Source organism: Marmota monax, unplaced genomic scaffold (genome assembly GCF_021218885.2).
Source record: "Marmota monax isolate L192 unplaced genomic scaffold, Marmota_monax_Labrador192_F-V1.1 WCK01_AAM20220418_F8-fsc00236, whole genome shotgun sequence".
In the NCBI taxonomy this organism is placed as follows: Eukaryota; Metazoa; Chordata; class Mammalia; order Rodentia; family Sciuridae; genus Marmota; species Marmota monax.
Genome location: NW_026693806.1, coordinates 1,440,600 through 1,464,139, shown reverse-complemented (window position 1 = coordinate 1,464,139; position 23,540 = coordinate 1,440,600). Strand labels below are relative to the sequence as shown.

The 23,540-nt window shown below is 39.3% G+C and overlaps 1 protein-coding gene across 8 annotated transcripts in view; it reads right to left on the bottom strand.

Moving 5' to 3' along the window:
• Positions 1 to 23,540, bottom strand: part of Ebf1 (EBF transcription factor 1) — a 379,326-nt gene that overhangs the window by 81,731 nt on the left and 274,055 nt on the right. For 4 of the 8 annotated variants that reach the window (XM_046462212.2, XM_046462214.2, XM_046462207.2 and 1 more), the window contains exon 9: positions 17,857 to 17,990. In XM_046462212.2, the coding sequence (XP_046318168.1) occupies positions 17,857 to 17,990 (134 nt within the window). The remainder of the gene's footprint in view (positions 1 to 17,856; positions 17,991 to 23,540) is intronic. The other 4 variants (XM_046462213.2, XM_046462215.2, XM_046462208.2 and 1 more) reach the window with 1 other exon arrangement.

The following is a 23,540-nucleotide window of genomic DNA, read 5'->3' as shown; positions in this document are numbered from 1 at the left end:
AAGGGAACCTGGCCTAATGAAATGATTTATCTGCTACAGGATATCCTTTGGAAAATCTCTGTTCGAAACAGACACTCAAATCAGAGCTCTGCTACGCCTCTCCAAAATTGATGAGACTGGTGTTTGAACTGAGCCCTTAAACATGTGGAAAACACAGAGGTAGGAAAACAGTAGGCCCAGGCACCCTGATTAGCTGCAGAGCACACATAGGAAATGCCCCTGAAGACCATTTGGTGCATTAACTACCAGAGGCACAATCAAAGAGCTTTAAAAGGGAAACCAAAGAATCTGCCTCCCTGGAATAGCTTGCGGATCTGGCAGAACTAAGGACTCTCCATAAAAGGGAAATGGAAGTTTGGGGAGAGGGCTGCAGAATGGTCACTGGTCCATTAGGCAATGCCATGTGCACAACGAGAAAGTTCATTTCTGAACTCTGTTGGCAATCAGATTAGCCTATAAAGCTGAATTTATTTTTTATTACTCTTATCTCTGTTTATATAACTAAAATGTTATTAATGGCCATAAAACAGGCATTATCTGGTTCTTTGAAAAATCCAGCCCTGGTATTTGGTTGAATTTGATGGTGCTGGATTCTACATGCGCTCTCTCTCTCTCTCTCTCTCTCTCTCTCTCTCTCTCTCTCTCTCTCTCTCTCTCGGGTCAGCAATTGCCCACTCCTAGGGACACTTTAAAGGGGCAAAACAGGCTCAGTTCAAGTGTTTAGCCAAAGAATCACATGTGACAACAAGAATAGCCAAATAGGAAAGCCCAGAATAGTCTAATGGCTTCACAAACACTTTAGAAGGATGAGATTTACATCTGGTGATCTGGAACCCATGACCCCCAGGTTTCTAGGAATTTCACAAATTTTTCCAGTGTGGTTGAACTACCAGCAACTCCTGGGTACCCCCCTCGGTAAGCTGCCCTAATGCCAGGTCCTGGGGAAAGAATGGGAGAAAGTTGCTTTTCTTAAAGTTCACAAGTCATTTCTATCAAATACTCCTTGAAATGCAAAGAAAGGGCATCAGGATAAAAATCACCTTAACCTAGGAATTAGAAATGCCTTATCCTCCTCCAAACAAAAACTAAATAAAGAAGCTATAGAAATAAAAAATGCAACTGATAGTTTAGACTTAACAGACATATAGTATATTTCATCCATCAATAACTGAATACATTGTCTTCTCTGCAGCACATGGATCCTTCTCTAATATAGACCATGTTATATAAGCTGTCACATATGTTGGTATACAATTGTCATATTACCATAATATATTTTTAGCATCTGTAGGATTATTTCAATAACTTCCTTTCCATTGATATTAATTTTTATGTTCTTGATTAGAATTGCTTTTTTTATCAAATTCTAGCTGTATTATTTCTTCTCTATTTCATATATTTCTGATCCTACTCTTATTTTTTCCTTCCCACTACATAATTTGAAAATAATTTGATAGTTCTATCCTCTTCCTGATACAAGTACTTGGAGTTATAAATGTTCATCTGAAAAATTCACTAAGTGTAAAATATAAAAAATAAAGATAGGATGTGACAATATTAAGCCAAGTTGGATCTAGGGACAAAAGAAGTGTGCCCCTATATAAATGTTTTAATATATTTTTAGTGGTTAATGTGTCTTCAGAGCATTAGAGTAGTTAAAAATACCGGAGAATTGAAAATTAGGTATATTAAAAAAAATGTTCATCTGAGTACTGTTTCATCCCAGAGATCCTGATATCTTAAGCTTTTATCATCACTTAGTTCAAAGCACTTTATTTTTATTTTCTTTGTGCTTTCTTCCTTGACATCTGAGATATTTATAAATGTGCCATTTAATTTTGAAATAGTCAACATGTAGAGGTGGGATTCTCCATATCTTAATGTGATTGATTTCTAATGTAATAAATCATGCAGGAAGCACAATCTGCATGATTTCAGATTTTTAAAAAGTGATGAAAATGCTTTTTATGTTGATTGTATTGGTTACATACATGTCAAAACTGATAAGATTGCATGTTCAAATATGTGCATTTTATTGTACTTCAGTTCTACCTCAATAAAGCTGTTGTAGGGGTGGGGGAGAAATGCCTTATCCTCTTCCATAGAATATTTGGAGTCAGAACTTATTTGCAGAAGATACACAGAAGATACTTCCAGGAGGCCCTGGCATGAGGGACTCTTGGAGACTGAGTCCATTCCCACAGCACAGTGTTTCAGACAGCTAAGGATTTACCCATGAAAGCACAAGAAATGCTGTCTTAGAACTTTGTTCTTTTCTCATTGAAATTCCTCCAAAATGCATTTACGCTCTCTGAAACATGCAAAGTACATGTAATTCAACTTAACCTTGATAAACCAAGATCATCGTTTGGAATACCCAGTATTATATCTTGCGGTAATACAGAAAAGCTCTAAGTGCCGATGAAGTATGAAGGGCTGCATTTGTACCCTAGGTGCTTCCCAATGGATATGAATGTGAAATTATTTCGATTTTTATTCCATTCCTTTATCTTTTTCCTCCTGGTATTCTTTAAAACTTCTAATCTGCTCTTGTAATCTATAAGTATAGAAACTAAGAAATCAAATTTAATCATGCATATAGAATAGCAGAGGAAAGAGGTTTTGAAGGATAGTAAAAGATGATCTTTCAAAATCAAGTGTATGCTAATCTCAACTCTGCAGAAGGTGTTAGATCAAGTTTGGGAACTAACACTTATTCAGTCCCAATCCTAGGGACTTTACCTACAAATGCTAATTTCATCAGGATAATGGTGTATTTTTATGCCTTTTTTTCAGATGTGAAAACAGAATTTTCAAAAGGTTAAATTGTTTACACAAGGTTATCCTGGTCATCTATAAAATGTTCCTCTAAAATAACAGGGAGGACTCACAGTGTCATTTAGTGGTATAGTGTGTTTAAAGAGGCCAAAGCTTCCTTTCATTCATTCACCAAGAAGAATTGCTCATATGGAAAGTTTTTAAATGTAGTACCAAACAAGATTTTCAGACCTGGAGGCTGTGTGGATTTTTTCTACCCCTAGGCATCTCTACTTTTTTTTTTTTGCCTGATCCTTTGCTATATTTTTGAGGGTGAAGATCACCATGTTCCTATATTCCAACAGGTGGTACGTTTCTCTGTTCAAGAGTTACTGAGGATTCAGATTAACTTTTATTCACAATAATACTTAGAAGAACTTTCAACCAGTTAGAAAATATTTCACCTACTCTTCCTTTTCTTGAGAGAACAAGTTTTTAAGAGATGGACAGATATTAGTAAATAGATGGATGAAGATTTCTTTTTGAGGATAAGGACTTAGTACCTATGAGCTTACACCAAGGAACAAAATTCATGGACTTTATACATTGATTAGGTGTTACGACAGTGAAACTGCCGAGGGTGAGATTTTAGCATAAAGCTTTCAGCTCAGGAAATTCAAGCAAATTTCCATTTGCAATTTCATTTTCAATTTTAATCAATCACCCTGTCAAGAACAGAGATTCCTTTTTGAAACAACTCCCTTTCACAGAGGAGGTCAGAATCCGAGTCCTCACTAGAAAATGAACTAGTTAATATTTTCCCCAATGTAGATGTCATTCTGGGAATGGCCCCTACCACTGACACATGATATCCACGGCTTATAGAGGAAAAGCATTTCCGCTAACTTTGATCAATTTGAACTTGTAAGCTTATTTACAAATCACTCAGAGAATCACAGAATTATATTAGTGAGCATTTAAAACGAATCCTGGGTGAACCCAGGGCAGCATTCTATGCATCAGAGCCAAGATAAGACAGGCTCCATAAAGTTTAACTTTTCCCAACTTCCAAATACCAGTTTCTCAGTGTTGTCATATCTATCAACCACCTGTACAATTGTGTGTTAGTTTTTTTTAATCAAGTATCTTTTTGTTTAAAAATTTATTTTATAAGGAAACTTCAAATTTCTACCATAACTGAAAAACTGGTGTCCCCTGCCCAAATAAGGAGCTATTATACACAGTAATTTTAATGTTAATATGATGCTCAATTCTAGCTGGAAACTGTCAACGCATAATTATATTGAGAAAGGAGATTTGCTAGTATTAGGTGTTAAAGACTTGATTTGCCCCAACTGAGACTTTCTCCTTAAATATGAGTCAGAAGGATTAAAAGAGAAACCAAAGGCAGATAACTTTCTCACCATGTGATTGGGTTCTACCTCCTGTCCTTGTCAAATTCAAAACTGTCTTCTGTATTACAAAGGACACATGCTCTGCACCTTGGAAAGTATTCTCCTGGGCAATTAGAAGGCAGATGGGCTCTTTTGACTTCACTTTCTTAAATTACAAATAACCAAACAAACTGAGCTGGAAATAAATATTGAGAAACTGTGTAGCATCGGACACTGCTCTGGTCCGTTCTGGACGCCTTCACTCTCTTTATCCTTGTGATGTCATGAGACCTAACACTCATGAAGTGGGATAATTTACACGGCACCTTAACATGTACTGTCTTTTAAAACCATTGTCAGATGAGAAAAGCCGAGGGCAGGCGTGTTAACTAATGTTATTTGAAAGGATAAGAAGAAAACCAATCTCTTTTGTTGAAATACGTCTCTTCCAGAGCTCTTCTCTTTTAATTGGTTTCTTATTATTTTGATGTCCCTCATTTTCTGTCAGTTTGCAATATAGAAATTTTAGAAGTTTTGTCCCATTTTTTCCTTCTTTTTACCTATATAATGTTTCTTGAGTTCACACATCGGCTTAGTTGCTTCAGCTGAACTAACTGCCAAATTTATCTAAACCTGTGCACTTGACCCCTCTAGTCAAACATCAAATTTTATTCACAACAGAGCCACAGAATCTTTCCAAATATGTCTTCTTGCTCTCTCAATCTCACGTGGCCCAGGCCCCACTTACCATCTTACTACCTCTAAATGTGTTCCTCGATCCTGTGTTCTCTTAGTCAACTCTCAGTGGTGGCAATGCTGTCCTCCACTTGAAACAGCAAACTTGGTTTAGTTTTGTTTTTCTCAGGCTGCAATCTTTAAATCAAGTTGATTATGTCTCCACTAGACTCCCCTGGTTCTTCTCTGCCTCCCCTCCTTCTCCCATGTAGGCTGTCCCCTGTTGGTACTCAGATGATGACAATACTAGGATGGTCTCCTAAACGGGCTTTCTCTACTTCTATTTCCTCTGTGGAACACTATCAAATGTAATCTCACCATGGCACGCCCTGACTCAGGCCCCCTGCTGCCCCCCTTGCCTATAATATATAGACCTAACTCCTTAGCATAATGCTCAGGGTGCAGCCTGCAGCCAATCCCCCTCTCTGGTCCAACTCCCACGCTTCTCCACTTTCTGGAATGCAGGGCTGCGGACATGAGAACACATGCAGCCTTGCCCAACAGCTTAGCTTTGTTCACACTATTTCCTGCCTTCACGTTGAGTTGCCTGCATTTTGTAGGAACTTATGCCATTATATCATTTATACTTTAACTCTTTCTATTTTGCTTTGTGCCATAAAGAGCTTTTTACATTTTTATCCCAGTAGTCCTTGAGATCAGAGACACAGCCTAATTCACAACTGCATTCCCCAAAGTTGTTAAATTAATGCTTTATACACATGATAATTTAAAATGTTTCTGGAATAAATATACATGCAAATTAGATCACAGCTCTACTGGATGTCTAAATCCACTAAGTGTAGTAAACCTTTTCCATAATAGCCCAGTTTTCTTTGTTTTTATTTATTTATTTGTTTGGTTGTAGATGAACACATTATCTATTTATTTACTTTTATGTGGTGCTGAGGATTAAACCCAGTGCCTCATATATGCAAGGCAAGGACTCTACCACTGAGCTACAGCCCCAGCCCAAACCCATTCTTCTTAACATGATCATATTTAACTCTGATTCCTTAACTACATTGCTCCTGAATTGATTATCTGATTGGTTCAGCACTCATGTCCTATCATAACATGGAACCAAACTTACATTTCATCTAAGTGATTAAAAAAGAGGAGCACAGCCAAAGGTCTGTGAATCCAGTTAGAAGTGATAAATTGCAAAAAAAGTTAAGATGGCAACATTGGAAAAGCAACCTGCAAAAAAATCTAAATGGTGAGTGTTTATTCCTAGACTGACAACCTCAGATGTGAGTTTTCTTCCAACTCCCTTATATGAGTGAGTGAGAGAGTGTATGTGTGTATATGTGTTTGTGTGCACATGTGCACACACACATGCATATGTAGCACCCACATGCATGGTAAATTCATCTACTTGCACAAGGAATAATAATCATGTAAATAATTATAGAATAATATTTGCATCTGTATGAATTATTTTGTGAGAAAAAAATACTTATTAAAAGTTAAAAGGAGAATAATAGCAGTTTGGAGCAATAGGTATTTCATGTGATTATAAGAATTAGATCTATAACTTCATGGAAGAAAGACTAAAAGGTAAAGTTAAGGGTGGCTTTACTTTCCTCACATGGCCCTGAATTCTCTAACTCTTCAGCAATGAAAAACTGTTAATATTACGATGAGAAGAAGGAATTTTTAAGTGTGGCATCAAGATGAAGCACATGTGATCTCTGCGGAGCCTCAGGAGAGGCTTCCAGCCTGACAAGGACATGCCAGCAGCAAGGGTTCTGCTCCCTCTGGGTGAAAAGCCAGGCTGCTCTGAAAGGGGAGCCCACACACAGACCTGGCAGAACGGGGCCACTTCTGGACGCAGCACTGGAATCAGGAGTGGGGATGCCCAGCAAATGGTGCCGCTACCCCGGGAAGCAGAACTCCAAAGAGGCCACCTCCAAAGTCTGCAAGCCCAGAAGAGGGGCACAGGGAGCACAGCTGTCCAAATGGCTTCATAAAGACTCTCCTAGTATTCAAGGTTCTGTGTGTATGAGTGACAGGTCCTAGTGTTTGAAAACATGACTGCAGCATGCTAGAGCTTTGGGGAGTAAGAGGGAGTTTGGGAGATTCTTTCTTCTCTGAGAAGCATTTATTATCTGTGTCACTCTGCTGATGGTGATGACCTCAGCAATAATGGTCTTTTGTTACCATTGTGCCATATGCTAACCTTGAAGTTAAACTTCACATACGCTCTGTGGCATTAGGAGGCAGGTATGGTTATTACCTGGTTCTCAGATGAAGAAAATGAATTTCTGGAAAGTTAAGAAACACAACCAAGGAACTCATCTGTAGTGGCAAGTTTCCCAATGGCCACTATTGTACAACCACAGCCGTGTCTCCCTGTATTGTTGGTAAACAATTTGTCCATGATTCCTGGCACATGGGCTTTACACCCTCCTGCCACCTCCTACAGCATGAATCCTCGGCATTGCCTACACCCTAAAAGTCCTGGTAACACAGAAGCATGCAAAGCACTTTTCTCATTGGTAAAGGTTAGCTGGAATGGGTTCCCCTGAAAAACGAAAATGAAATTTCAACAGAAGCTTTTATGCACACATTCCAACCTGGGAACTATAAGAAAAAAAAAAATGCAGTTGGCAGTGCCAAACCACAAAGCCAAAACATAACTGGGGTTACTAGAAAACACACTAGTGATTTTTCATTATTAGTCCTAGGATTTAATATCTTAATCATCTTCACCAATGAGAAGCTTAAAAAAAAGTTTGAAACAAGCAATGACTCAAGAAGACATCAAAGGAAAGGAAAGTTAGTTCTTCAGAAACATCATTAATATGTATAACTAGAAAAAGCCTAAAGTGGACCCTAGCACAGTGCCCTAGAGGGTCTGGGTCGTAGCCCATTTGGCCACGCCCACTCTATTCCTCAGTTTACCTGCTAAATCATCTACTGCTCCAGTTCTAATCTTCTCCATGGGGGGAACTGAAAATAACATTAAATACGCTTTGTGTTTGGGTAGTGCTTCTCCAGGGACCCTAAAGTGCTTTCCAGATTAATTTTTTTTAATTTATGTATTAATAATTCTCACAGCATTCTCCTGCTCAATTAGGATAATAATATCCATCTCTTTTGAGATAGGCAGGGGGTACTGAGTGATGGACATGAAGCAGACACTTAAATAAGGAAACTGTAACATAAAAGCATAATTAAAGCTTTGAAACCAAATCCATCTAAGGATTTTTAAAGAGAAACCACAGTGTTAGTGACCAAACAAGCAAACTCATTTCTCCTCGACTCAGGCACATTCATCTTTTGGGAGTTAAACATGGCATTTAAGAAATATTATTTCCAGGAGCTCCTACAGCATGATGAAGCAGGGAAGTGTATGTTCCTGGAAAATGCACTGGCTGGACCTCCGTGTTGTATCTCCATTCCCCCAAAGTGGACACCACATAAATCAGGAGATGCTCCCTGAATGCCTCAGTGTATTTTGGTTTGTTCCCTAATCACAGTTCTCTGGGTTTCATAACACAGATTTTTTTCATTCCCAAGAATTGCCAGTCTCCAAGGCAGTATATGATTTCTCAGGGAACGTGAGAGAAAGCCAGTGAAGGCATTTACTGTTTCATAAACATTCTGGTTTTCTTTTGTCCTTTCAAGAAAATAGCTTTAAACCCATGTTTAGCAGAATATGATGGGTCACATGAATCCCCAAAGATAAACTCTTGAGTGTCAGAGGAGACTTCTGAAACTCAAGTCTCAGGAATGGAGTTTAAATAGGGGATTTGAATTCTGGCTTTTGAATAGTCAGCAGTGTTTCTTAACACTGTCTGAAATTCATCTCAATAAAGATACAGAGAGTAGAAACATGGAGGCAGATTTTGCTATGTGGGTCTGTGTCCCAGAAATAGAATGCATGCCCCGTGAGGACACATACTTGTTCTTCTTTTTCACTGGGTTCCCAGTATTTCACAGGACCTTGGAACTAGGTCCTCAATAAATAATCATTGAACTGAATGAATAAATATTGTGATGCCATTAACCACCACTGATACTTTAGGTGAAGATTCAATAAACTCCCTTATGAATCTACAAAAATGCAAAAAAAAAAAAAAAAAAAAAAAACCAGGGCTGGGAATGTTGCTCAGTGGCAGAGAGCTTGCCTAGTAGGTGAGGGAAAGGACCTGGGTTTGATTCCCAACACTCAAAAAGGAAAGAAAGAAAGAAAGAAGAAGAGAAAGAATCAACACCATTCCATTCGGAATTCTTTTTTACTAAAATAACAAAAACAAAAAACTCTTAATTGGCCACCACAAACTTCCTGGTATCCTCCTTAGACATTGACAAAAATATGCTGCCCAGTGCTGACCAGGAAGCTCACCGCGACCCTTCAATCAATGCAGTTAATTGTATAAAACAGTCACAAGATCATTTTTCAAAATAACAGATTTGGGAGAAAAAGACTAAAATAAATATATTCTGCTTCGATTACCTTTGGGTTTTGTGGGTTTATTTATTTATTTATTTTGTAATTTGTTTTTTAAATAAACTTTCTCCAGCTTTCTTCCCAGGATGTAGATAGCATGCCAATTGGGCCCCATTAAAGACTGGATCCCATTCTGGCCATCTGTGGGCTGGAGGAGCACTGGTGAGTTCCTAAGGTCCACAAGGAGAGAATCAGACACCGGCAACGCCAGCCCCTGTGGTCTAAAACTACACAATGAGCTCTTTCTCAAGGCTGCTCTTTCCACATTCAGGCAAGAAGGAATGTCCTTCCCTGCTTCAGCCTGGCTCCGGGTCCTGTGTGCCTGCCTGTTTGTTTGGAAATTAAAATATAAAAGAAAAAACAGAGCCAGATGCATTTATGGAAGGGACCAAATGCTTATTATCAAAGTTGGAAGTTTAAGGAAACCTTTGCCTGTGGTATTAGGAAAGAAAAATAGGAGGGCCAAAAGACTGATAGATGGGGAAAGAGGGAATGAATTTGCCTTTCACTGAAAAATTTTAGTGTCCTTCAAAGGCCTGAAAACAAAAAGATATCAAAGCAGTAAGGCAAAGACTCATTCTAATATTTTTGTGGTGTAGCCCCTATTTGCATACTGTATACATTGATACTTGCACATTTATTCAGTAAGTCCTTAATTAACATGTCCCTCCAAGTACCGAGAGATGCTCCCTAAGAAAGCTCCACAGAAAATTGAAGTCAAATCTCTTTTAATACAGTGGCCCTAACACTGCTTTGGCTGGAAGTCTTTCGAGGATGCATTACACAGTTCTTGCTGTTTTAATCAGAATTTATTAGAAATAATTGCCAGCTCTTTCTTCCTGACTCAGAGCCACCACCATTATGAATAGTCATTAAGGTGCCACACAATAATATACTTCTGTGTCTGCTTTTTAGGTTTTCCATTTCTGCCCTAGACATTAGACTGTCAGCTGTCACTTCTACTGTCACTGAGCCTGTTTCTAACAACCTGCTTCTACATATGACCTGTCTCTAGTTGGTTCCTTCTCATTTGCTGTAACCGGGAAAAACAGATAACATCATTTGTTAAAAATTATTGTTCTGCTTACGCTAAAGAAAGTCTTTTATTCTTTTTACTTTTTCTCTTCCTTTTTTTCTTTTTTGTCTTTTGTTTGATCTTGAATTTTGGAGAGTTGAAGTCATTATAACACTCTCTGAATAAATGGGTTTGACTACATTCATATTAAATGGCTAGGAGATGGCTCTCAAGTCAGGTAGATTTTGGTTCAAATTCAAGCTTTGCAAAGAAACAGCTGTGGGACCTTTGGAAAGTCACTCTATCTCTCTGACCTTGAGTTCCATTATGAGTAAATGGGATAGGGGATGTGGGAAGAACTAGACATTTAATAGTACTATTAAAAGGATAAATTGACATAATACCTATAATGAACTTAGGGAAAGGCATCCCCTATACAGACCACTCAAAAAGTGCTGGTTTTATTACTCCTTTATTGTCATCATTTTCTATAGGTTTATCCTAAAGTATTTAGGTACACATTTAATGTGCAACTAATATATGTAAGTATGAACTACCTACCCACACATGCATTAACAAAAACCAAGTTGCTATATCTACTTCCACCCCTCCCCCCGGGGACTTTACCACTGAGATATATCCCCATTCTCAGCTCTATTCTTTACCCTGCTCTTTTTTATTTCTTTCATTTTTTGTTTTGTTTTGATGCCTATCTTTCTAAATTGCAGAGGCTGACCTTGAACTTGAGTTCTTCCTGCCTCAACTTCCCAAATAGCTGAGATTACAGGCATGAACAGTGCTACTTTGAAGCATCGTCAATTATAATAGTTGTTAACAAGGAGCATTTTTTTAAATGGAAGGAAAAAAGGAAGGAAAGAGGGAAGAAGGGAAGAAAGTGGGGAGGGAGGAGAGAGAGGGAGAGAGGGAGGAAGCGTCATTCAGCAAACATAAAGCATCTGACCTCTAAGTTGGTGCGGGGGGGCCCTGTGAGAGATTGAGCTGAATGTAGCATGGATCCTGCCTTCAAGAGAGAAGGCACTTCCTTGAATCACAATAATAAAAGAAAAGAATAGAAACATAGTATGGTAGATATAAGGCAATGTAGGAATTTGGACACAAGAGAGAATATTCTACACCTGGAGCAGAGAGGGAAGACCTCACAGGAAATGGTGGTCTTTTACAGGATCCTGGGAGCAAAGAACACAGGCACAGGAAGAAAGGGAAAGCACTCAGAGGGAAGAACAAGACAGAGCACCGGACAAAGAATCCCTTCAGGTGCAAGGAGCGGCCACCAATTCAATGCACCTGGAATAAATCCAGGCGCACCCTGCAGGAGAATGTTGAAAAGAGCCTGAGTACCAAAAGAAAGCTTTGGGAGACAGGAAACCAGGGAAGGTTAGGGCAGGAGCAGGGGTCTTCAGTTCAGAGCACCAGGGAGCCCCTCCAGCAATCAGCACAGAGCACACCAGGAAGGAGCAAAGGATATAGACATCCATGTTCTTCCTAGAGTCAGGTGGCTGCAGCCATGTGTGAGTTCTGTCTTTGATTCAAATAAATTAGAAATGCATCACACTTCTGTGGTTTCTGTTTCCAAGTTCTAGGCACATACAAGTACCTCCTGAGCACACCGGAAACATGGAGATGAAAATGTCATCTGAAAGCCTTTTTTTCACTATCCCCTAATTATCAACAGACAGGACAAATTTCAAGTGCCTTCATCATTAAAAATAAAGACATAGACTAAAGCATTTTGAGGAATAAAGGGAGTAGGGCTGTAATGGTTTAGCTCTACTAAAACAGCCACTAGGCCATTTTAATCTGAGTTTCTTTAATATGCTAGCTCATTTAGAAATGATTCCTCATAAAATTACTTGGGCTTGAAAGTTGTTCTTCAAAGACATACTCAAAGTTTAATGTAACTTATTTGAAAGAAATAAACTTCTTAATTTTGTATCAAGCATCTTCCATATATTAGGTGGTCAATAAATACATGTTAAATAAAAACAGACTTTGAAACACACGTTTAAGGAAAACAAGGCAGCTATCAGTTATTTTAAATCTATGCATGTAATTAACTTTGGATTCAATTTGTAAGCCTCAATATGTGAAAAATAAATGAACACGGCTATTTATGTTTTACTTTTATTATGAAAATTTGAAAGAAGTGGTATTGGACATAATGGCATCCTCCAACTTTCCTTATGTGTGTGTGAGATTTCAGTGGTATTTGTATCTCATTTATAATATAGTATGAAGGAGTCATTTTGTGTAAAATTTGGAGAGGTTTGGTAAATTTATGAAGTATTTTAAAAGCCTATGGAAATTTCATGAGAAAACCTGGTATGACCTCAAGCTCAACGTGGGTGAAGCTGGGTGTCAGGAGAACCAGGCTGTCACCCTAGCAATAGGCGGCCAATGTGCTCCTAGAATAAGTCACAGTACCTCTCCAGAGCCTCTTCTTCCTCACAAAATAAAAACACTGTAATTGGTGACCCAGAAGCATTCCTCGACACCCCAAATGACTTGTGGTTCAGTAAATATCAAGGCTGGGCAAAGAGGCCTGGGAATCATCCGGTAGGATGCACATATGTGTTTTCGCCATTCCCTCTTTAATACCACAGAAAAGCAAATTCTCTTTTTTATTAATACTCATTCCCCTGAATCAGGTGTACCAATGAGAATGAAAAAGTAGAGAGGAAAAAAGAATCAAGAACTGCATTCACCCTAGGTTTTCTAGTTTGGGGATTCAAATGGTAAAACTGCTTTCCAGTCCCCCACCCCCAAACTGCCATGTACCCAACTACATTCACCCACAGATAGTTTCTTTTGTCTTCATTCCCTATCTCTGGGAATACAGTTGAACAAAAATATTCATCTGGATGAAGAAGACAATATGTCGCCCCTATGTGAAGCTAATTGGTTTGAACAGTGATGAAACTTTGGCTTCTCCCATCTGAGCTAAGTGGTACTGCCAATCTTTAAATATAGCTGTCCTATGAAATCATATGGCATCTAATGCTAAGTGTGTACTGACTAAAACCAGATGCAAAATATGACAGAAATTTTGTTCAAAGCCTTGCAGCTTTAAAGAATAATGGCTCCAAACATTCCTGGCCTAATCTAAATAATGCTCTGCAAATATTTCAGACTATTTTTCTCACATCTATCTCAGCCCAACCACTCCACGATTGAATTTCATGACTTGACTTCATTAACATAAAATCAAAATGCACTCCAGCCATCACCCATCGATCTTCTTGTGAGGTGATCCTTGAAAACAAGGGTTCTATGGTTCTAACAGTTTGGGACATGCCAAATACTGCATCTTAGGTTATCCACCGTGCATTTGGTACCTCAAAAATTCTGCAAAGTTCTATGACAAGGACGAGTTCAATTTTTTTGATTCAACATTTCCCAAACTTACTGGGAAAAAAATTCCTTCATCTCCCACGAGGCATCTATTAATATTCGTAAGAACTAGCATTCAACAGAACTATATGGAAAATGAATTAGAGCAATATTATATGTAAGTCTCAGGTTTACATCAGATACTAGAATCTGAGGCATAAAGGGTAGAAATGTTGACTGCAGACATAAAAAGGAAGATTCTATTGGCTAAATTGTTTTAAAGAAATTCAGGAACCCTTTGCAGATAAATCTATGTGTGCATTGCAAGTGTCTTCTGAAAGAAAAGAGCAATCGTGGATGAAAAGAAGCTGTTTCCCACCCACAGTCACTGGCCCCTTCTAGATAAAAAAGAAGGGCAGCTTTGATGTCAAAGAGGATTGGCCTCAAGTTTTCATTTTCAGAGGGGAAATTGAGGTCCAGTGACCAACACTGACTAGATCTGGACCGTCTGGGCAACAGGACTGCAATAATCATCCAGGTACCTCAACTCTCTCTGCCCACTGCTTCTGTAAGCAATCTCAATCCTTCCCTGACATACTACCTTCTGCTCCCTGATAATCCCACTGTGGTACTTCTTAGACATGCAGATAAAATACCTGAAGCAGCATGCACTCTCTCAGGTATTTTTGTGTTTAAATAGAAAAACTGTGAGATCTGAAACTACCTCGCTCAGAGAGTCATCCACACATAATTGGAACTTGATTCGTTTTTTGAACAGTCTACATCTGACCCACTACATTCTCTCTGCCTTCTAGAACCTTGCCTTGTATTTTAAACCACAAATTCAATACTAGATTACATAAATATATTATGCAACTCTCTAATTTGTTTCATGGGAGCAAGTTGTCTTTCCAAATAAAACACCAGATCCCACAAAACCCAACTTTAATTACCCATGGTACCTATCCCAGCGTTAGACAACCATAAGCAAGGCAGCTAACACTCTTTGTTTAGAAATTAGAGGAATTCTGAAGGAGATATTAAAACAACAAGGAGCGCTACACAACAGTAGCAGGAGCCCCTCACTGCTCCAAATCACATGTGGATCGGAAAGTCAGGTAACCAAGAGCTTCTCTGGTCAAGGAAAAAACTCAACCCACATTAAAACTTAGTACACATCAATCTCATTGGTTTTCCTAGATTTATATTTAAAACACTATAGAGAATTTTCTCTTTAAGTATTTGGGAATATGTCAGGATAAGGAGCCCAATAACATCAGTAAAATAATTTACTTTCTCAAAAGAAAGGAAGAGCAAATGAGAATCACAAGAAAGCCATGTAGATGTGGGGGGTGGAGTGGGGGTTCACAGAGGGCCCCCAAGTAGGAGTGCTGGAGTGCCACCTTTCTTGTTCCCAACCCTCAGGGAGCAATCAGTGAACTAAACTGAACTACTCATTTGCAAAAGATTGGGTAGGCAGGAGAAGAACACAGATGAGGGTAAATTAAGCCACCCTATTTTCTTTGAATCTTTTTAAAATTCTTCAGCTAAAAAAAGACTCCAAATAATAGCATCAACTGCTAATCTAAAATTGTTATGTTCTTGTCCTGACCCACCAGCCTGTTTTCTGGGTGCTTTGGGCTAGAGAATGAAGAAAGGGAGACATGATTAAAATCTATTAAAATCTACTTAAAATCAGATGTACTGCATTTTAGAGATGGCATGAACCTCAAGGTCATGCGGTCAAGGGCAAAGACTCTAGACAGATAGGTGTCCATCTCTCTCTCAAGAATATATTTGCTGAATTATCTTTTTTAATCTCTCAACACTCAAACTACTCATACATAAAATCAGAATAACAAGAGTACCTAATAGAGGACTAACAGGAGGATTAAATAATGTGATACCTATTAAGTGTCTGCGTGATCGCCCTTGGTAATGTGAGCTATTTCTCTATTTCTTACTCCCAAACAATGTTTTTTGTTTGTTTGTTTGTTTTTGAGGCAGTGCCAAATTCTCTCTGCACACAAAGAAGCAGGGAAAATTATATCTGCTAAGTCACCTATATGAAAACTGAAATATGGAAATAGTTTACAAAATTGAACAAAAGAGTTCACTTCTGCAAGATCTATTACACTGAGCCTCAGGACAATCATGTGGTCATAGCCCAACTGAAAGTCCTCCATGTAGACACCCAGCAAATGCTGTGGGGCACTTAGTCATTTCAAGGAATGTCTGTTCAAATAGTTTTGGATGCCCTGTGGATTCATGACACGTATGTGTTTTAGCCATTCCCTCTTTAATATCACAGAGAAGCAAATTCTCTTAATGGTGGATATGTGTCATGAGTCTATGTGTCATGAATGGTGAGAATTTGATTCTCTGTGATATGGTGTGATATGGTGGGTTCATGACACAGCCACAGCTGCTGGCAGTCCGGAGGTGGGTATGAGGAAAGCATTGGTGCAGGCTCTGCCCAGCGCCCACACAGGCTGTGACAGTAGAGGCATCGGAGGGAGTTGGACCAGAGCCTCATTTTCCTTCTCTCCCATTTTCCATGATAAGCAACAGAAAGAAGGTCAGGAAGGGAAGAAGACACAGTTCAGGAGACCTGGGAGAGGATGCCCTTGTGAGGGCCACTGCTCACAACAGAATAAAGACACACGGCTGGCCGCACAATAGCCCACATCTGTGTGGCTTCTCCCTGACACCCAGCACTGCTACCGGAGAACACAGCGCAGAGAGCAGTGGGAGTGGAGTCCACCTTTCATTCCTGGAGTGATCCAACTTGGATAATGGTTGGATGCATTAAAAAGCTCATTTCTGATGCAGCTTTATGAGAACTTTGATTCCCTGGCCAAGTGCATATCTCTTGTTGGCTGAGTGGGAAATGCAAAGGCAGGGGCTGCAGGAGCTGGCTCGACCCAGTGGGCGGCTGCCAGTGAGAAGCACATGGGGCAGCCTTAGAAAGAACAGACTCCCTGGGAGGTTCAGTTGGGCCAGCACACCCAACTATCACAGTCTTCACTCTCCACTCATCCCTATGGTCTCTCTAAACAAAAAGCACATGTGCTATCTAAACTGCTTTTCCAAGGGAAGACAATCATAGGCAGAAGCAGAGACCGTGGGTTCTAGCTCCAGGTCTGCTTCTGACCTCTTTGCGTGGCAATGAACACATACATCACTTGGTCCACAGACTGTAAGCAGCTGCTGTCTAGTTATTGAATTATTTGTCTCCAAGTCCTAGTAAGCTTATCCGGAAAAGATACATCTGAGGGTATTTACTTGGTGGTGTAGAGGAAAGACTGAGATGGTATACATAAAGAGCCCAGATCACAATCAAGTTTAGCAGTTAATATAACTATTTATGAAACCAGCTGGATGAACTCTGGTCTCTTGCAGCACTAACACTGGTTTTATGCTACACAGTGATTCTGGCAGAGAAGCTGATGCTCAGAATTAGAAAACAAAGGCAAGTCACCGTGACATCTATGCAAAGGTGATGTTCATGTTTTGTGATCTTAAGCTCATGCTGGTTATTGCCGGACAAGTCAACTGGCAGCTTAGAGAGCACTGCACAGATAGAACGCAGTCATTTTCTTATGGGTGAAGTCATATCCCAAGGTGCTCCAGAGCTATAAATCCCTACTGTGGAAAAAGCCCTGGGTTCTTCTAGGTTCCCCAGAGAATCACTCATTCTGAGTCATTAGTAAATCAAGAATCATCTGCACCTGGGTTAGTAGTGTCATTTAAATGGTGGTCTTTGAAGATCAGGCTAGGCTAGACTTTGTGTATAGAATTCCTCAGACTACCTTGTTAAAGTAGCTTTTCCAATATATATTGTTACTTTGCACCTTCTTTTGGTTCCCAATATACAAGAGGACCTCCACTGCTGTAAGCCCAAGAGGACAATTTACAAAACAGAGATTTCCCAGTGCTTACGGGCCAGAGAACAGAAATCACCCAGTGGAAAGCTGGACCTCCTGGTGAACTCAACCCATCTTTCCTAGTTCCCCGAAGTTCTTCTAGACAGGAGCCGGCCCACCTAGAGCAGCCCCACAAAATGCCACACGTTCTATTAGAAATTCAAGTATAGACAGTATCTTCAACTAGAACAAGCCATTAGATATTAATGTTCAGACAACACCTACCTCACTCCAGACCAGCATGGTACCGAATATGACCTGTAACCCATCAAAGAAATTGTCCCCTATGATGATCACAGTCGCGCCTCCCGTGGTCCATCCTTCACTGGGGCTGATGGCTTTGATACAGGGAGTAGCTGCTTTTCAACACACATGAAAAAGAGAAGGAGACTGCCGTTAGAACCAAACTTTAATGATGGGAGACTTGAGAAAAAGAAAAAAAAATCTTTTATCTTTTCACTAACAGAAAGTCCCTCAAGATCTCAGCATTTCTCAGCCACATTAGGACCTAAAACCAAGGGTGCAGCCTCAGTTCTCAGCATTCCTTTCATTGTCTCTCTTAAGATATATATTTTTACCCAAATCTTTATCAAGCTGGAAACCTTATGAAATATAACACAGGAGTGAAACTGAATTTACAAAATACTAGCAGAAATTTTTAAAAAATGGGTGACTTATTGGAATGCACTGGAAATCTTACAGAATTGCCTGATAATTAAATCTGTCTCCTGAAAAGAAAACTTACACATTTTTAGAGAAACATTTCTATCCAATGGGAAGTTAAGAAAGAGGAGGCCAGAGCAGGGGTGATTCTTGCTCCAAGCCTTCTATCTATAATACTAACATAGCAACATTCCTCATTAAAAATCATTAGAATTTTTTCAAATAAATGTCATGGATCCCATTTTATAGATGCAAAACAGGTCACTCAGGGTGAATTATGCAACCAAATAGCAGAGGCCAGACTGAGCCACAGATTCTCTGTGACCTTTGCTTTGTTGTGTTTCCCAGGCTTAAAACCCTACAACCAACTTTTTCAAAATTTCATATCTCTTCTCTTTTCCATTGTAAATGGCCCTTGGAGATAGGAAATAGTTTGCAAATACTGTGATTCCAAACAGACTGGAGGTGGTTTGCCTAATGAGCATGGCATCCTTTCAACAGAATTGCTAGGCATCAATGTAACTGTTGGATCATGTTTTGAAATCTCTCTGAGAGCACCTTGGGGCCACTGAGAGTTTTTAACTCCACGATGCCATGCCACTCTTCTCCTGATTACTTTCATGAACAGCAACAAAGCAAAATTCTAAAGCAAGGAAGATATTGTGCAAGAAGAGAGAATGAGACCCTCCTCTTTAATAAAAAAGTTTATTAAGTATTCAAGACTGACTGTCCAAGCATTAAAGCCAATAAGAGCTCCAGTTAATTTTAATGGGGGAAAAGAACTGGCAAAAAAAAAAAAATTATTGGACTTTGTCAAATTTGGCAAAATGTCATGCTTTAACTTTTGCAAGAAGGAAAGAAAACATTAAGTCCATCCCGGTGGGACCATTGCTCACGTGCCACCACACAAACAAGGAGCATGGGTTTGGTTCTGATTCAAATTCATCTTTAAAAATTGCACAGAGAAATTTGGAAATATCCAAAGTAAACATCGTATGTTGGCCGAGCTTATGGCAACGCATCTGCAGCTAAGACAAGGCTGCTCGGTTGACTTTATGCTCCTCCACAAAATAACTAATCAAGAAAATGGAAATGATTCATGACTTGACTTCAGAATTCTTGCCCGTTTTTTTTGTTTGTTTTTTGTTTTTTTGTTTTTTTTTTTTTTACACACATGGGGGCTGTGATCAATGTTCCACAGACATGGGACTTTGTCTTAAACAAAAGCTTTCTTTTAAAAAGACTTAAATGCATGATTAAGTGCTCCTGAACCAATGGTAAAATAGGGTATATGATTTCAAGCAACTCATAAGATAAACAACACTTAACAACTATGCAAAGTTCTTAAAATATAAACAGTTTAGAAATAGTTTGTTAATTTCCCAAAATCTTTAACTTTTTTTTTTCATTTGTAACTCAATATACTTAGTTTCCAGAGTAGAATAGAAAAGGTGTTGCTATCTCTCTAGATACTTCTGAGAAATACTGTATATTGGTTAATGGCAAAGTGTGGCATCCAGTGGTGTCATTAAGCACTGACCCTGTGGTTACCCTGGCACACCATAAAATGGCCTTCATGCTAATTATCTGTATTATCTTTGGGATTTCTGTTAATGTTTATTTTTTAATCTTGCAGATATATCTATTTAGATGAGCAGGGTCTCCTACAGGTTTCTCACCATTGTACACAAAGAGGGGGAAGGGGTGTGTTCATGGATCTTAGAGGAAGTCCTTACAATAGCAATGGCCAAGACCTGCTGGTTTACACTGGACTCCATCCCTCTTTTTCTCCCCTTGTTATTTTTAAGATAGATAAGGCACGTAAGAATACATGTGCATGCTTTCAATCTCTTCCTAAGGAAAGTGGTCATGTTTTCAGATACCATGAGCATCTGTTCAGAAGCCAGGCTGCATGTCAATGAGTCAGAGGAAAGAAAGAACACCGAGTCAGAACCTAATGGGGAAACAATATGTGACACCATCTTCTTAGATTTTTGGAGAAAAAGACCGAAGCACCCAGGCTGAGTGACACACTCCACCCATCCTGCCTCTCTCCTCTACTGGAATTACAAATCATTCATAGAACAGGTAAGTCAGGCAGTACTTCTAAGTTAGGATCTCAGAGGGTTCTCAGGTTGCTCCTGTACATCTGTCAGGTCATACTAGTCTTGAAAGGAAACTCTATGGTTCATTCCCACTGGGAGAGAGGGTGCAGAAGGGATGCCATCAGCATTTAGTAACTGGAAGTCACGGATGCCAAGTACAAACCATGCATGGGATAGTCCCTCAAAATGAAGAACCCCCAAATGCCCATAACACAAGTAGAAAATACTGCAACTAGCTAACGGGAATCCGGCCTAGGAACCCTTGTTAAGAGTTCACAGATCTATGTAGGCTAAGGCCAGAAACAAAAAGACAGCAAGCTGCTCTGGGCATCAGAACTTGCAAAAGAGGATGGGCCTGCCACTCAGCACTGGGGAAGCAGTGAGAGGCTACTGCACACTGCACATGCCATCTAAAGGTGACAGCGGTGCTCAGCTCCAGCCTTTGGGACCCCACCAGATGTAGACTCAAGGTAGGTCAGGCTTCCCATCTTTTAAAAAAAGCCAAGAATCTAGACTGTTGTTTGAAATTTCTCAGTCTTCAAATGTTAGACTTATTCTATATATTTAATCTATAGGCTGAACACATTTCTGGACCGGCTTTAACTGACAGGCTGTCATTTAGCACCTATACCTTAGCCACAAATAAACCTGCCAGACTAAAACTAACCAGGAGATACTTGCAATTATGGCCCAAAGTAGATGTATCCAAAAGTTCCCTGCAGTATTGACAGCAAAGAATTCAAGAAGATAGGTGCCATCCATGGGGGAGTGGTTAAATAAACTATAGGACACTTATATGTATCACAGAAAGAATTTTATTAGAGCAAATGAAAAAATTCTATAAACTGACATGGGAAGATGTCAACATAAAATTAAGTGAAAAAGGCAATTTGTGAACTAATGAATAGTGGGAGCCTGCTTATTTTTAAAATGATATGTATGAGCCTGTATGTGCAAGAGTGAGGGTGTATATATATGTGTGTGTGTATACACACACGTGTATGTGCAACCTCATGTAAATAGGTATGCTAGACGAAATGTGAAAGGAAGGATGGACATCAACTGTTCCCAGTACGTCCTCATAAAAAGGAACTGTGACTAGAGTGGGTTTGACAGAAAAAGGAGACAAGTAAGTTTGACTCTATCGACATATATGTGGTTTGAATTTTTTCAATGAGCATATATTAAGGTAATATATCATAATAATTAAAAAATTAAATGACAGCAGAACACTCAACAACAGTTGTTCTCTTCAGAGCAAACTGACACTAAAAAACAAAACAACCACCTGCAATCAGCTGTGCCAACTGATGGACCCTGGGCTTCCCCATCCCTCCTCTTTTGGGGTAAGTTTTGTCTGAGGATGCCCAGAGAACACTGGAAATAGTCAGAGACCTGTTTTTCTTTCATTCAAGATACCCAGAGTAAAGCAGAAGTACATCAGAGAAAGCCCATGTTCTAATAATCACAAGTAGATGAATTCAGCAGAATTTGAGAGTGAAAAGATTTACAAAAGAGTTCAATTCCACCCAGAGACACAATAATCAGTACAATTCCATCTCCAAGAAAATATTAGGGAACAGTAAATGAGGGAGGTATGTTTGAATACAAACTACTTTTACCAGTAAACTCTTAATTTAATTAATAAAAGATTGCTCTTCCTCACCAATACATTTCCATACTATAGCCACAAGAATAAGAAGCCAATTTCTGATTTTAAATTTCATTAAAAATAAAAGTTTGGATTTTTTTCTTTTTTTTTTCCTTTTCCTTGCTTCTTTTCATTAATCCTCCCCCACCCCTCACCAGCCACCAAAGTAGAGGAGATTTTCCTTCCTTCAAACTATGACAATAACATGATTACCCCACCAGTTTAGCATAATGGCTCTGAAATGCTCATGGCACATTGCAGAGTTAAAGTGGAAATTATTAGGTAGCTCTTCTTTGTTATAATAATGATCACTCCACAAATAAAAGCTCTTCTCCCCAAGGTACTGCAAGGCACAAAATGCTAATTCTGAAGATTATGTGTGCGCTTTTATTAAATATTACTATGCCCTGCCTGTTTGAGGGCTCCTCTGCTCTGATTGTTTTATGAGTACCATGTTAATGTCACCCCATCTTGCTAGCAGCAGGCACACATTTTAGCGTTTGTATGAGAGTTGATCAAAGGCCACGTGCTGGGGGAATTGCTGAGAAAACACGGACAAGCGATAAAAATCTAACAGATTAATTGGTTTAAATTTCATTTCAGGGTGTTGAACTTTGGCTCAGGACTTTAATACTACACCGTGAGTCAGGGCCTAATTACCAGATTTCCAATTTGCTTCTGAACAATGGTCATGGTAAGAAGGAAAAGAGAGGGGGGAAAAAATTAAAAAAAAAAAAAAAAGAATCTTTCAGCCTCCAGTGCATATTTAACAACCAATGCTCTGTGTGCAGACAGCTGTACCCAGGGACATTTGCTATCACCTGCTCCACCTCCAGAGCATTTCTGATTCCTTCCAATAGCCTCAGAAGGCAGAAGGAATCATGGACGCCCTCAGCAGTTAAAAATTTTCTGGTTTACAGAATCAATGTTACAAGATTCGAGTGCTCGCCTGCTTGCCCCAGAAGCACTGGACTTTTTATTAGCAAGGGGAATTTATAAGCTGGGCCTCCAATAGAAATGATCTATTTCATTGATAGAAAGCAAGGGCCAGGAGAGCCATGTTTACCTCGGGGTTTATGGGTGGCCTTGGGAATAAGGGTTAATTGAGCTCAGAGGTGCCTGCCCATTGAGGTGAATTAGTGGTGTGTGTGGCCATCAGCCGCATCCTGGGGCTGCTCTTGCTTTTGCCTCTGAAATCTCTTTGTGCTGTGATCAATACCTCACTTGTTTGGGGTAGCCATACAGATGACCTGGGTTCGGCATTTATCATATCTCATCCCCAAAATGAGGCTTTTGTGACAGTGGACACCTGTCTGGTTAGGAAAGACTTAATTAGGGATGTGCTGTTTGTTTCTTTGTTTTTTTTTTTTTTTAATACACTGGGAAAACAACACTGAACTGGCAAAATGTGCAAATTTAGGAAATTTCTAATCCTGTTCTAAATCTTAAGAAGAAATTCCACTTTGAAGTGGACATAGGGTCATTTTCCA